The 15,611-nt window shown below is 29.6% G+C and overlaps 1 protein-coding gene across 1 annotated transcript in view; it reads right to left on the bottom strand.

The window, feature by feature from the left end:
• LOC142322572 (uncharacterized) overlaps positions 1–15,611 on the bottom strand; it is a 111,423-nt gene that overhangs the window by 7,153 nt on the left and 88,659 nt on the right. The window contains exons 22-26 of the mRNA XM_075361647.1: positions 13,811–13,974; positions 12,187–12,462; positions 7,729–7,930; positions 3,357–3,587; positions 381–607 (exon numbers count right to left, since the gene is read on the bottom strand). Coding sequence (XP_075217762.1) covers positions 381–607; positions 3,357–3,587; positions 7,729–7,930; positions 12,187–12,462; positions 13,811–13,974 — 1,100 coding nt within the window. The remainder of the gene's footprint in view (positions 1–380; positions 608–3,356; positions 3,588–7,728; positions 7,931–12,186; positions 12,463–13,810; positions 13,975–15,611) is intronic.

Genomic DNA, 15,611 nt, shown 5'->3' with positions numbered 1-15,611 from the left:
ATTTTCCTTTTTTGTAAATTTCCTCATTTGATTTTAATAATCAAATTCAATTTTGATTTTTGGGTAAAGTTAATTTATTATGTATGTGAATAGCATTCATTAATTTAAAGCAAAAATGAGTTTAACAAAACCATTTCTTCATTACAGTTTAGCTGTATTTAATGTAACTTAATGTCTATTCTGTTTTTCTGAAATACTTATGTTTAATTCGGCTGAATTTTAAATTTGAAACAGTAGTGTAGTATTTTATAAAATTATGTAATACAGTATTGACTTGATTATGTATGGATAAATTAACAAGTATGTACATATACTTTAACAAATAGTTTATGAATATGTGTTTTATGTTTACCGCATTATATAAGTAATCTTATACTTACAACATTGCCAGTGATTGTTAAATCTTTATCAGAAAAAATACTTAAATCGTATGAACTTAAAAAGTCTTCTTCATTCAGACATTTTACATCTAATTTGCCTTGAAATTGTAAAGGGTTTATAAATATTTTGTAATTGTGCAGCATACGTTTGTTCAGTGAAAAAGTGTTGCTTTTTACTATCACATCATTAATTTGGATGTTATTCAAAGAACCGAAGATAGATTTACCTATAAACAAATAATAAAGATTTTCTGTTTTTATTATAGTATAAAATATATATTGCATCAGTGAAAAATGCTGATATTTTTTGTAAAATCAAAACACTGTGTACAATACAGTCACTTTTCATGTAGCAAACATAACTTCTACTTTTATGTAAACACTATGGGTTTTGCTGAGGAAGGTTGAAAATGTAAATATAATATATATATTCATTTGAAGTAAACGTGGTTCAATTTTTTATTAAAAAAGGAAAAAAATTATTCTGTAAAACACATCATCATTCTAAAAACACAATTTAGCTTAATATACAGGAAAGTGTTAAAAATACTGCATTGTGAAAAAAATTTATGCAATAAATATGATCATAGATATTATTTATCTATGTAAGTATGCAATTACATAGATAATTAATCGTTATGCATTCTCTTTTGATATATTTTATTTTTTGTTAATTTATTATTTTTAGGCAGAACTAAAAATAACAAGATTTTATTTAGTAACATAAAGAGAAACATTATCAGAATTAGAAGAAAATTATGTAGATTATGTGTGTTACATTCATGAAGTGCATTGTGAATGTTATTCAGAACCTACAGCTACAGATGGACTTAAAGTGATTTGAATGAATGAGGTTACTTTAATAATGTTTTTCATAAATTTTATGTTTTTATTATATATATGATCTCAAATCATGACCAAAACTTTATATTTTCATAAAATATGAAAGATATTTTTTCATTAGGAAGTTTGTGCGATGAAGTATTAGTATTAAGATTGTATTTATTGTTTTAGTTAGTAGTGACAGAGGTCTTTATCTTTTTTTATTTTAAAATACAGACTTATGCAAGTCTGGGTTAAGTTTTTTTGGATGTTATCTAAACACAAGTGGTGTTCGTTCTCAATTTCTATGAATCATATGAATCCAGTACAGATGTGTAAAGTGTCAGAAAATTCCCATACTATATTTAATGACAGACCTGTGCAGAAAATTGAAGGTTAATATTCCTATGTATGCTAAGCAGTCACTTGACTGAGCATCATGATATTGTGTATCTGTTCAGTCAGTCTCTACAGTTTTATAACGTCATGTTAGTACCACTCTCTGATGGCTGATAAATTTAAACAAGTGCTTTCATCAAATTAATTGTTAACTGTAGTAAATCAGCCAGTAAAACTCTCAAAATGTTTCATCTGGCTTTCAGAACATTCTTCGGGTTGATTGTAGGTTTTTCACCTCCTTAAAAAAAGCATATTTTTGATAGAAAACAATTTCCATATTATTAATATCTTTATCATCTGGTATTCTGCCTGGCAGAAAGTCCCTTATGCTACTGCTGTTACCTTCCATTTTGTCCCAGGACTTCTTCTTGATTCCCTTTTAGTTTCCACCTTCATCTCATTTATAACTTTGTCTTTTTTCCCCCTTGCTTCCTTTCTCCTTCTACTGACCCTTTGAATGCAGTTGTCAAGATTACTCGTCTTTTAACCACATGTCCCAATCAGTTTCTTTTTCTTTGTTTATTTTGCACATAAGTGTTCTTCTTTAATCCTGTTTATTACTTCTTCAATCCTCACTTTGTCCATCCTTCTCGATCCAGTCTTCTCCCTCTTCCTCATCATCTGTGCTTCACTTTTATTTAACAAGACTCTCCATATATTACATTTGGCTAACTTCTTAACTCTTAAGTCCAGACTTTTACTACACAATAATTTTCTCTTCTTAATGAAGATTTCCTTTGCCATTGCTATCCTTCCTTTTATTTTCATTGTGCGCTTCCAGTTCTCCGTCACCAAATGTCTAATTTTTTACTTTTTCTATTTTTCCTTTACTTGTCCTTTTGTCTACTTCTATTACTTTAGTTAAAGAGTAAAATGAAGTTCTATTTGCTAAATCTGATCATGAACATAACTGGCAAAAGTGTTCTAAGAATTCACAATTTTTTAGCAAGGTTTTTTTAGTTTCCAAAGTATAATTAATAATATAAATGGGTATATATACTATAAATCGTATATGAATGCGCATGAAGACACATATTTTTCCTGATATAGTCCCTGTGTTTTTGCATTGGTCAAACTGAAGCTGAAAGGTTGTTATTTTAATGCAGTTGAAGACATCTAAGTGAAACTGTTGGTAGTACTGTACAACTTTCAGGAAGAGAACATTACTAGTACTTTAAGGGCGTTGAAATTTTGTTTATATTCACAAGAACACAATTTTAAACATAATGTGGCCATTTTAAAATAAAGTAAGCTTATATAATTTTTCAAACCTAGTCCAGGAACTTTATTCTGGACTTATTCTGGTGAGTGAATATTTAGCAAAATCCACAAAACAAACCTTAGGTAAAATCTAGGAATCTTAGGTAAAATTGTAATTTAAAATAGTTTTTATGACATGTTTCAGCCTGCATTAAATTCATTTCAGGTTAAATAAAAGTGCCATTCATTTATTAACCCGGTGGATCATTGTGATCCACCAAATCATTGTTTTAATTGGGATTTATTTTATTCTTAACCTCAATTATAACAAATATTGTATTTTGAAGTTGTGCAAGTTTTTGGTGACATAAATTTTTACCTCCAGAAAATCATTTTATAAATTAACTCTTGCACGTATCGGTGATTACTTTGCTAATTAAAGTGTACCAAAATAACAAAAATTATTGACAACCATGTTGATAAAATAAATTTTCAAAAAATATCTCTGGAACATAAATCTAAATTCATATTAATAATTAAAAACAGATACATCACCATTTATAATAACATTTTTAAATGTCAGTTCACTGTTTATAATATGTTTTTCATTAGTTTTCATATTTCTTATGAGAACCCTTTCAGACAGGATATTTTTTAGGTTATGAGAATCAATCATTCTGAAATTAAAATCGTGAGTTATTTCAAGATTCTTAAATGTAACATAAGGTAGAAATTTAGTTTCGCTGGTAATTACAATCTGTTTGGTGAGTATTCCATTTACACTTCCTGCAACAAAATCAATATATTTTATGCAAATCTTAACAGTCAAAACCTACCTACATAATCCATATTTACATACCTGCATACCAACGTAACAATCTGTTATCTATGTTATTAAAACAATATGTGTAAGTAGTAATTTTTATGACGGTGTAGTTTTATACTCGTCAATTAAGGATTAACCTTCAGTTGGTGAGGTGATGTTTCAGCGACATACAGTGAGTTGATATCATTTTGACACCCTTAATTTTTTGTTACTTTTTATGTCATTTTTAAGTAAATTTTTAATTTTAGTTATTGTTAAGCGAATAGAGGTTTTTAAAACATCTTTAATACTTTAAACCACTTTTTAATACAGTGAAATACTTTAAAATAGGAAAATAATTTATTCCATACTCCAGTTTCACTTTCATTTCGAATATTACGCCTGTTATCAATTCGTAATATATTTTGTGTCGTAACTTGAACATTTCTTCTTAGTTTTACATTAGATCTTAGACTGTTTAAAATTGGATTTACTCAGATAAATGTTCTCATCTACTTCCCCATGTTTATCAATCCCTACATTTTCACCACCTCCTGAAACATTGACCTCAAATCTGTGCCATGTTCGCTGACAAGTCATTCCTATCAACAGCTTGTTCCTCATTTCCTATAGCAACCACCTCTCGATTTCCATCTCTAGCCCATTCTTTATTATCATTTGCACCTTGTTCCCTATTCTGACCTGTAACTAGTTCATTAATATCTGAATCCTCGCTTTCCCATCCATCCAGTTCACGAAGCATTGCTTCTTCGAAATTCTGATCATTCACGTTCATTTTTACACTGGAAAAAATTAATACAATTTGCTAATGAAATTAAAACAACTACGTGCACAGAAATGAATATTTAAGCAAAAATCCGCATTATTTGATCATTTTACAAAAGGAAATTGTACTTACATAAATGGGGAGCACGTCAGTTTTATGTCAGACACTCAATTGAGAAAAATCAGACACTATAAAAATTCTCAGTGCACGGCACACTAACTGTCTAAAAAATAACCAGCTACTGCAAAGCACGTTTCATTATGTAATCAAGGGTGGTGGTAATCAGGTAGTAACTAGATCCGTGCTGTCATTTTGATGTCACCTCACCAGTTAAAGGTTAAATCATTTTTTGGAAGTTCTGTTCTACGTAAAGTTAATTCTTCATATAATACTGATTAGTTTGTGCATAACTACAATATAATTGTATATAATTATTGTCATTATGCATGTCACAGGCCTAACTGATGAGAGTATAACTAATAAATCTAAGTATGACAAATAATTTTCTTAAGCAGTAATATTTTAGGTCTAAATCATAATACCTTAGCTTATTACAATATTTTTTACATTATTAAGATAGCACAGGCGTAAGCATTATGTAGTCATTAAGAGAATATGTGAATAACTGTTGCCTTAATTAATTATTAACTAAAACATTTCTTTTTATTGTTATATAAGGAATAAAGAATGCTAGATTATTTATTTGGATTTTCTTTTTAGTCGTAATTTTTATTTGTTAAAACTTATCTTTATCTGTAAAATTTATGATGATTTTCCGTTTCTAATTTGTGGTGATTCTTATGTAGCTCTAACATCAATATGATGTGTGGTAAATACAATATTTATCTTAAAAATACATGACCAAAAGCAAAGCAACCAATCGTTACAATTTCTGATTTATGTGATAAGTATTTTTCTTATGAGTTATAAATATTTTCTTATGAATATGAAGAATTCAACTCAGGCTGCTAAAAATATTTATGATGTTTACAGATATGATTTGGTATCATTATGTGTGGCACAAAACTTATTCAAGCTTCTTCAGTCTGGAAGTGTAGATGTCAGTGATGCACCTCACTTTGGTTGGCCAATGACTGAAAAGGTTTTGATGAAATCATGGAAAATATTGACATGACTGGCAAATCAGTAGGAATTAAACATCAACCACAAAACAGTTTTAACCCGTTTGAAGAAGGCTGATAAAAAAAAACTCGATTTTTGGGCGCCACATAATTTAATAATGATAATGGATTGAATATTTATCTGCAAATCATTGCTGAAACGAAACAAAATTGAAATGGCATATAACTGGCGATGAAAAATGGATCACGTACAACAACATCTTGTTTCCTGGTCGAAGTGGGATGAAGCTCGGCAAACTGTGGTGAAGCCAGGACTGACATGAAGAAACGTGATACTGTTTGTTGTGGGATCAGAAAAGAATTGTTCATTGTGAGCTGCTGCTCACAACCAAACAACAGCCAGTCAACAGTTTATTCTCTAACATGTACTGTTGAACAAAAAGATTACACTGGGGGATCAAGATAAAGTGACTGGAATTGATTAACAGGAAAGGTGTTTTCTTTCCATCACTACAACGTCACTCCGAACACATTTTTGGTGATCCGTCAAAAATTTAGAGAGTTTGGCCAGGAAATTTTGATGCATTCACTGTATTTTCCTGACCTGCAACATCAGATTACTGTTGGTTTCAGTCTCTGTTGAACTCTCTTAATTTTCAGTTACCCAGGCTGTTGAATTTTTGTCAAACAGGTGTAAATTTTTCTGCTTGGTTTTTGCCTCCTTGTGTTTCAGTCCTTTTATTCTTGCTATTCTGTTTTCAAAATTTTATTAACAACGTGAAAGTAGTACAAAATTCTGTTTTCTTTTTTTAATTTTAATTGTAGACATTAAATGTCAACCCATCAAACACAGTAAAACCAATAACTAGAACAATAGAAAACTCAAAACAGAAATCTTGTGATGATTGATACGACCAGCAGTAGTCTTTGATTGAAGACCTATTGAAAAACATTGCATTTATTGGAACCGCTTGAAAAAAAAACAAAAAAGTAATCCCCTCAAAATTTGAAGCTCATATTTAAAAAAAAACGTGCCCTATCATTTTTGGCTTTCAAAAATATAACACTGCAGAGCTATGTATCTAAAATGAATAAATCATTACTACTCATATCTTCTTTGTACAAAGAAATTGAAATAGACATGCAAGCAGAAAACCAAACGTTATCGCCAACTACGATACTACAGAAGGTGGAGTGGGTACTATTGATAAAACGTGTAATAATTTTTTTTCAGGAATAACCGTAACCAGAAGGTTATTCACATCAATCTCCTTAGTTGTATTCTCTTTATCGTTAATTGTATTTTATTCTATAATGACGATAGCAGATAATTTTATGTTAAAATACGTTGACGAAAATTTCTTCATAACCTATTGATGGACAAAATGAAAAAGGAAGCTATGCGTGCTATCATTGCCAATAGACAGTTTTTTTTTTTTAGAAAATATAATCCTGCAGAATAACAAAATGAACAGCGATCTCAGAAAAAAGCAAAGGTACTTGACTGGAATGTGTAACACAACAGTCGCATGTGGAAAAAAAATTTGTCTGCCAAAAACATTTGCCCAAGTATTTCGTAATAAATGCTACAAAAACATTCCTTAACAAATATTTTACAGCACTATTTCAAATCTGTTAGAAAAATGTTTATCGTGTTCTTTATATTTTTGACGTATTAAAAAAAAAATATTTTATATCGATTAAATGTGAGAATATAAAAAATATCAAACATTCTAAAAATATATTATCGGCAATCATTTCTTTATTAAATGTATTTACCTTTTAAAATATTATTTATAATAATTAAAACACTATATGCAAGAAATATGGGTTTAAAAATAATCATAATCGATGAAAAATATGTTTCATAAAATTCAACAGGCAAGTGACTGTATTAAAAAATTTGGTGTGTTTGATAGAAGGTTAACGATTAACGATATAAAGTTGGTTTCAAAAGAGGTCTGAAAATCATTTATCTTTTTGTCCAGATAACACAGAAGTTCTACAGTAACGGGATTATGATTTTACTTTTAAAAACAGCTAGTCGTTCGAAACAGCACATACTTGGTTTAATAAACTTTATTTGAAGTATAAAACAAAACCTTGTTTTCGTTTCCATTACAATATAAAGAAACTTTCCCCTACTCATTGTTTATATTCTTCAGCAAAAACAAAAATAAAGTAACCTTAAAACTTATTAAACTAGCGATATGGATCAGATATCGTTTCCGACCTGATATTATTTAATCATACCTCCCGTGTTGAAGATGAAAGCATTGAAGCCTTTATCAAAATATTTTTTTCCAGCGATGACTTGATTTGTATTTCTTTTAATAACAGTTCCATTTAATTTGAGTATATTTATACCATCAATGGCATCAATAAATGCATCTTCTAATACGGTAATATAGTCGCAATAAATATATGCTAAAAATATTTTCTCACCTGTTATAACCTGTTAATAGAGAACCAAATTAAGTAACAAATAAATCCACTGAAATTATAACAGATAGAGTAGTAAACGATTGAATAGTAATTGTTTTTTCAGCTGGTGATAACATAAAATTCAGTATATGAAGAAAATGTAGTAAATATCATTCTTTTCTTTGAACAATTTCACTATTTTAAGTGAATTAAATCTGCATTAGTCCAATATTTTGTAGAAACCAAAAAAATATTATTTAAAATTGTTAGGAAAGTTTTTATATTTCGTTAACTTAAAATGTACTTCTTAAGGATTGCAACATATGTGATATTTATTGGCACTTGTCATCAATACCAATTTCTAACACTATACACTACAAAATACTTTTTTAAAGGTTATTACAGCCGGCAGTAATAAACTGTTGTTAACCTTGGAAATTAGACACATAAATACTTTATAATATACATATTTTAAACAAATCTCAAAGATTTTATTCTATATTATGACTTAAAATAAAGGTAATGACTTAAACCAGTGTTTCTCAACCCTTTTTTTATGGTGGACCGATAAAATTATAGAAAAATATACAGAGACCAGCAGAACCTAAGCTTAGATTTTTTGACGAGAAAAAAGAAAATACTTATAATCATATTTTTATTTTATTGGTAATTAAATTTACATATACGTAATATTAATTGATATCATTTCTATCTATAAACAACAAAACAATATGTAAGTGAAAATCAAAAAATAAATGTAGTTTGTTTTATTTAAAAATAGGTAGTACAAACAAATCATATTACAAACTAATTGTAAATAATGAAAGTTAGTGAGAAATTTGTTGTCGCACATTTTGCGCAATTGTCTCGATGTTTGGTTGTAATTTTGTTAAACCTAATCGAAGAGATGAATTTATTGATAAACGATTTCTTGTTTTGGTTCTAATAAGTGTCATAGCTGAGAATTCAGCTTCACACAAATTTGTGCTTGCAAAGGGAAGTAACATTTTCATTGTTTTTAATGTGTTTGAATGCGGTTCGAAGAGAGGTTATTGGTCTTTGTTACTTAAATTTATATTATTGCAATTATTCTTAATAAAAGGATTAGTTATCCGTAAAAATTCATCTGCAAGTTTATGCTTGTAGGGAAATATTTTTTAAATCCATCATATAATGAGTGCAAATGTTGACTTATTACTACAATCAGATTATCGGGCTATTAATTCCTTTTGTGTAGTAATAAAATCGTATTAAGAATTAAATACTTAAGGATTATTTTCTTTAAGTTTGTTTAACCAAAATTGAATTTTTTTTAAACATCAATTTTGTTAAATAAATTAACTGTAATTGTCATACTTCCCTGCAAACTTAAGTTTTAAGTCATTTATGTAAGAAAATATGTTGCTTAAATACGGCAGTTTCGCAATCCAATACAAATTGGAAAAACATTTTGATAATGGAGACTGTTTTTCTACCAAAAACTCCACTTCCGTCCTTAATTCGTAAAGTCTGGTAAGCACTTTTCCTCGCGAGAGCCATCTTACTTCTGCATGTAGTAAGAGATGTTGGTATTTTGCTCCTACCTCTTGACAAAATGGCAAATAATGGAGAGTTAAGATCGCTTTTCTTTACGAAATTAACAATTTTTGTCGTTTCTGGCTGCTAAGTGCTGGCGATGTATTATGCAGTGTGCTAGTAATATATCAGGAGAAGCGATTTCTTGAATCCTTTTTGTTGCTCCGCAATGTTTGCCGGTCATATTTACTACTCTGTCGGTACACATACCGATACAATTTTTTCAGTTTAAGGAACGGTTAGTAATATACGAATTCAACGAATAAAAAATTTCGGAACTTGTGTTGGAATCTAAATCTTTGTAAAATAATAAAAATTCTTTCATTTCTTCAGAAAAATAGTCAATGCACCGTACGTAGCAGAACAAAATAGCTTTTTTTTAGAAATATCACATGATTCGTCAATCTGGATGACAAACATCAGTGATTTTTTAATACTTTTTATTAACCGGTATTCAATATTTTCAGATAGTTTCAATTCGACGACTAATCGTATCATTTGAGAGAGGAATTGATCTGTTCTGCAGCTGTGGGTCCAAACATTTCATTGCAAACACCAGTTAACAGTGGTTTAATTATTTTCTCTGGTTGTGAACGATTTTTTTTTGTTTTGGTTATACAAAGTGCAACTAAATATGTACGTTTATTTCGATCGTTATTTATTTTGAATAAAAGTTTCCTAAAATTGTTTATTTTGGAGATGAAATTCATGTTTTTGTCGTTCAAAATATTCCAGTGTTTTCTGTTATAATTCGGGATGTCTTGATTTTAAATGTTGTAACATTTGGACGGTTTCATGGTATCATTATTCTTAACTTCCTTACATTATGCACATCGGACGTACATCGTCTGTAGAACCCGGCCAAAGTATAAAACCGTATTTCAAGTACTCGTTGCAGTGTCTTGTGAAAGCAGATTTATTGCTTTGGTTTGGGGACATTAATTTTCTGCTTCGATCGATTTTTCTATATATCCATTTCCTGGAGTACAACTTTCAGTGCGGAAAAAATAAATAAAGTTCCTCGATTTTTTTTACTCATCTAAGAGGAATAAAAGTTTATGTTGTTTCAATAATTAAAGGTAAACCGCTTCACTATAACACTAGTAGTCGACTGCGTAAAGTAAAGAATGTAATTGTGTATGTAATGTTTTCAATAAATTGATCGTGCGCATAGCTGTCATAAACAAAGGTACCGCTAAAGCCGCACTCTTTAGTACGGCGTTGTTTTGATATCTTCCGCTACTACACTTCATGCGTTGCGGGGTAGTTTATTGTTGCCGATTGTGCAAAAACACGATGTATTCAATAAATTAAATATTCACAGGTATTCACCATTATATATGTACAGAACATTATTAAATAATTATATAAATTTTTTATTACCGTTTTTTGAATTTTTTAACGTTCATCTTTTTCTCATATTTTTAAAGCTTAATTTTTTTGCAGGCCAATTTATTCAGGTACCGGTAGTATTATTTCTCGTACCGATGGTTGAGACATTGATTTAAACCGTGTTATTTTCTGATTTATTTTTTAACTGTAGAACATTCACCGACTGTTCTTCGATAGATAATGTCCAGTAGTTAGTTAAATTTCAGTATCAAAAATAATAGGTTAGAATTTTTATAAGGTACTTGTTATATCAGTATCACTGATGTATTAGCTGTAATGATTTTTCATCATTATCAGACACAATACTGTGTTACAATAGTGTACAAAAAAAAGATATCAGAGTTTTAAAACTATTTAATATCTTTTAACTTTGACATACAGTAATGAATCGCAAATAAAATGAAAGAGTAACTTGCAAGTTTTCCGTACAAGTATTCAATGTGAACACCTTTCTTCATGCGACACACATCCAACTGATAGAAGAGATATATTTTAACTAGCATGTCTGGAGAAATAGAAGTGATGGCTGCTTCAATCCTGTACCTCAAACCAGGTAGATCAGTAGGTAGCAGAGGGACAATCACATAAAATCCCCCCAAAAAAAATCACATCGGGTCAGATGAAATGATCACAGAGGCCACCACAAACAAGCTGTGTCATCAGGTTCATCGCTGAACGATCCAGCAATTGGGGAAAACATTTAATCAACCAATCCCGTACAGAGTTATGGCAGTGAGGAGCACCAATCTTGTTGCAAATTAAAATTCTCCGATCCATCTTGCAATGCTCCTGCATGCATGGAAAGAGACTAATCTTGTGTTACTTTTTTCTATATACATAAAAGCCATTCAAGTTTTATCATAAATCTGCTAAAGCTTAGCAGAAACAACTTGTGTAGACACATATTTGGAAATTATGGTTGACTAGGTTTAGGTCTAGGTAGGTTATTAAGTTTAGTTTCCCGTGCAACAGAGGTTGTGGAGAGGAATTTATTCATCACATTGACCACCTGCTCTCTCATCAATCCCCAAAATTCAAAGTCAGATGAAATATTTTCTGAAAGTGATCATGACGTGGTAGAACAAGGACTTTTTGAATATTTTTCAGTGATAGCAGAGAAGGTTACATGGTTACTTGATTTGCGGCAAGGCTTTTCTTTTTACAACATTTGTGTAAAAAAAGATTTGATAGTAGGTCACATACATTACCTGACTGATGAATTTAAATAAAGAAATATATTTATAGAAAAAAATAAAAAAAGAAAAAAAAGTGGTTATTGGAAAATATGCAAACTAAATAAGTAGTTAATTAAATTATTACCTGTTTTTTTTTGCTTGTAAGTACAGCATCGGAAATGATGTGCGATACATTTGTAAAATTAATGTTATATTCTGTGTAAACATTAGAAGCAATAAGATCCTGACTAAATGTAACAGCTCCACTAATCCTTTGAATACGATTTTTAACAACTGCATCATCAAATAATGTCTGAATAGCTCCTTTGCTTTTCTCATTCTTGTTATTCCAATGTACATTTTCTGTTGCGTCAATGGATTGCCACTTATTAGATTTATCAAAAAAAATTGGATAAATTTGCTACAAAACAAATTACACTGCATCAGTCTATATAGCATTTAGATTAACTTTTGTTGCAAAATAATGAAATTTTTAAAATTTTATTTGCTATCATTCACTACAAAATTATTCAGTTCATAACAAAATTCTGTACTTATTAATTTCTGAATAAAGATCTTAATTCAAGAAAAAACAAATTCTTTAAACCAATAAACAGTAATTACCGTTGATGAATAAAAAGCGTTTTAATTTTTTGTCTTCACAAAGAAAGGGTAAGTTATCAGCACCAATAAAATCTGCAATTCAGTTAAGATTACTTATTTTTATTTTTTATTTAAAGTAATAATTTTTTTTTAAATATTAAAATTGAACTGATAAGAAAGAAGTTATCTAAACTAAAATGTAACTAAAATGTAATTGATACTGACACTGTCTTTCTACTTTTTGTTTTTAATTTTTGATATAGGGATATGATGGCCGCACCTTCCCATGGTTTTGCAATGTCAAGCAGCCTATCTCGAATCGTTTTTGTTCTTTTATGCACCCCAGAATCTTTTCCTCTAGGGTATTGTCTACAGTAGTTTTATTACTTTTTCTGAAGTTGTCTTCAGCCTCTCCTCTTGGCTTATCCTTTTATATTATTACAACTTATAACTTTAACAATATTAGAAGACTTGAGGGCTAGGGGATTAAGCTTTCCTGACATCTTTATTTTTGCTGGCAGTAGCTGTGAGATGGCCTTTGAGTCAGTGCCATTACTGTATATGAAACTTGTATATTATGTATTTTCATGATAGAAGTAGAACAAGATTAGTGCATCCTCTGCAAGTGATGAATAATACCTAGGTTACCATGGTAAGCATACAACCAGGTGAATGATAGGTAAAGAGGAAGTACTAGAGTTGGCTATAATGATTGTAATGTCATTTAAAGGTAGGGTTGAAAGGAATAAGAGTGCATAATGGAAAAAAGATTAAATTTTTAAGGACTGAGTGAAAGGTAAAGGAGAAAAAGAACTAAGAAGTGGGTGTACATTATATTGGAGTGAGAATAAACAGAGAATAATTGAGTAAGAATAGCCATTAGTGGTGAGATAAAAAACCATAGAACAAATAGGAAGTATGTAGAGAAAAGTACTTTTTGTGCACTCTCCTCAAACATGAAACTTAGAAGGCAATACAGAGAAGTTTTTGAATGCTACAGGAAAGTAAATTAAGGGGTGCTGTATAATAACAGTGAGAGACCTAAATACACAATAGCATGGTTAAATATTACAAATAGGAGCAATTATTGCTTGGCAATTTACACAGTCTACTGCATAAATATTCCTAGATGATCAAGTATCATTATTTTACTATTATGTCTTTACCTTTGGTAAATGACAGCCGTGATGAACAGTTTGAGCAGTAATATTACCACTGATAAATAATTTTTCAAAATGCATTTCTGAAGAATTAATAAATATGTCTTCACTACTTGTATCTATCAAGGATAGCATATCAATTGCATTTAGATTATTAATTTCCAATGAATCTGTAAAAATAAATTTCTACTTAATTCTGAGAAATAATGATAATAATAAATACAAAAAAAAAGTTAACTAATTAGTTCCATAGCCACTTAACAGTCTTAGGAAAAAAAATAATAAATTGGAAATAAATCCACATGTTCTACATAAAAAAATATGTATTTGTAGATCACTGAATTAAAATAATTCTACAAGTAGTTTCTATCACCTACAAACATATATTCATTATATATAAAATCAAAGAAATATTGTATCTAAACTGAAAACAGGAGTTTTTCTATGTATCTGTATGTGTATAAATTTGATAATTTCAAGTAAATAAAACTGAAACAAAGATCATTAAAAAATTTCTTTCATCTTTGTCTTCTCAGCCAAAAGACAAGGAGAAATCTTTTCTTTTAATAATATCCAATGATATCTGATATAAATCAGTCTGAATGATTCCACTTTTAACTGGCAGAGTACATAACCTTTAAGCAGCATTTCTAATACTTTTAAAGTTTTCTTAATTTCTTTTTGTTTGCAGATGCACACATTCATATTCCTATTTCTAAATATAAATATTATTATTAAAAAATTTAATCAAATAAACATTTAATAGTTCTCTGTTCATCTTATAACTGTACTGGATAGTCTGAAAATAATATTTTTTTATTTGCAGAGCCAAAACGTATAAGAAAGAACATCCAAAATGAATTAAAACGATCAAAGGTACACGATTGATTGGATGACAAGTAGTAGATGGTTACACTGAAAGTAAAAAAAAAATTTTTTTAATGTTTCTCTAAGTGATACATTTCTTTAATTGCTTTTTTGCATAAATTACAGATCTGTAAATACAATTTTTCTATTACCCTTAGTTTTAAATAAATTATGTTTCAAAAAAAAATAAGGGGAAATATAGATAAAATCTGTAAAATTTATAATTTTGCATGGCCATACCTGTATAAGAATGATTTCGCTGATGCTTTTCTTTCATAAATAGCTCCAGGCACATCCCGAATTAATGTCCAACAGTAATCAGCTAACATGTTAGTATTCCATTTCCCTTTTTAGTGGCTTTCCATAATCGAAATGTCTTGGTGGAAACATTCACCATGTTCATCACTTATGTCTCCGAGGTTGTCTGGGAAAAAATCCTGATGTGAGTGGAGGAAACGTATTTTCAAAGACATATTACATCCTTAGCTCTGTATGAAGTAAGAAGTTGATTAACAATATTGTGGTAATAGTCGGATTTTTGTTTGCTGAAAAAACTTTTGCAATCATCATTAAATGAAGTCCAAGCTGCACTTTCTACATTATTTAACATCGAGTTAAATATATCATCTTTGACCAACTCTCTTATTTGAGGACCAACAAATATTCCTTCATTAATTTTTCCTTCACTTACATTCGGCCTGAACATTACATTTCTGCCTGATGTACAAAATTCTAGGACTATCCTCGTTCATTGCTTTTACAAAATTTTTCATTAGTCCTAGCTTGATATGGAGAGGGGGTAAAAATATTTTTTTGGATTCAACTAAGGGCTCATCAATAATATTTCTCCCATTTAGAGTTAAGTTGTTTCGTTTCTTCCACTCTTTGGTACCATAGTGTTTATCCCTGCTCGGCTGTCCCATTCGCAAAGAAAACACAT

Source organism: Lycorma delicatula, chromosome 4 (assembly GCF_047948215.1).
Source record: "Lycorma delicatula isolate Av1 chromosome 4, ASM4794821v1, whole genome shotgun sequence".
NCBI classification, from domain to species: domain Eukaryota; kingdom Metazoa; phylum Arthropoda; class Insecta; order Hemiptera; family Fulgoridae; genus Lycorma; species Lycorma delicatula.
This window is presented reverse-complemented; position numbering and strand designations above follow the sequence as displayed.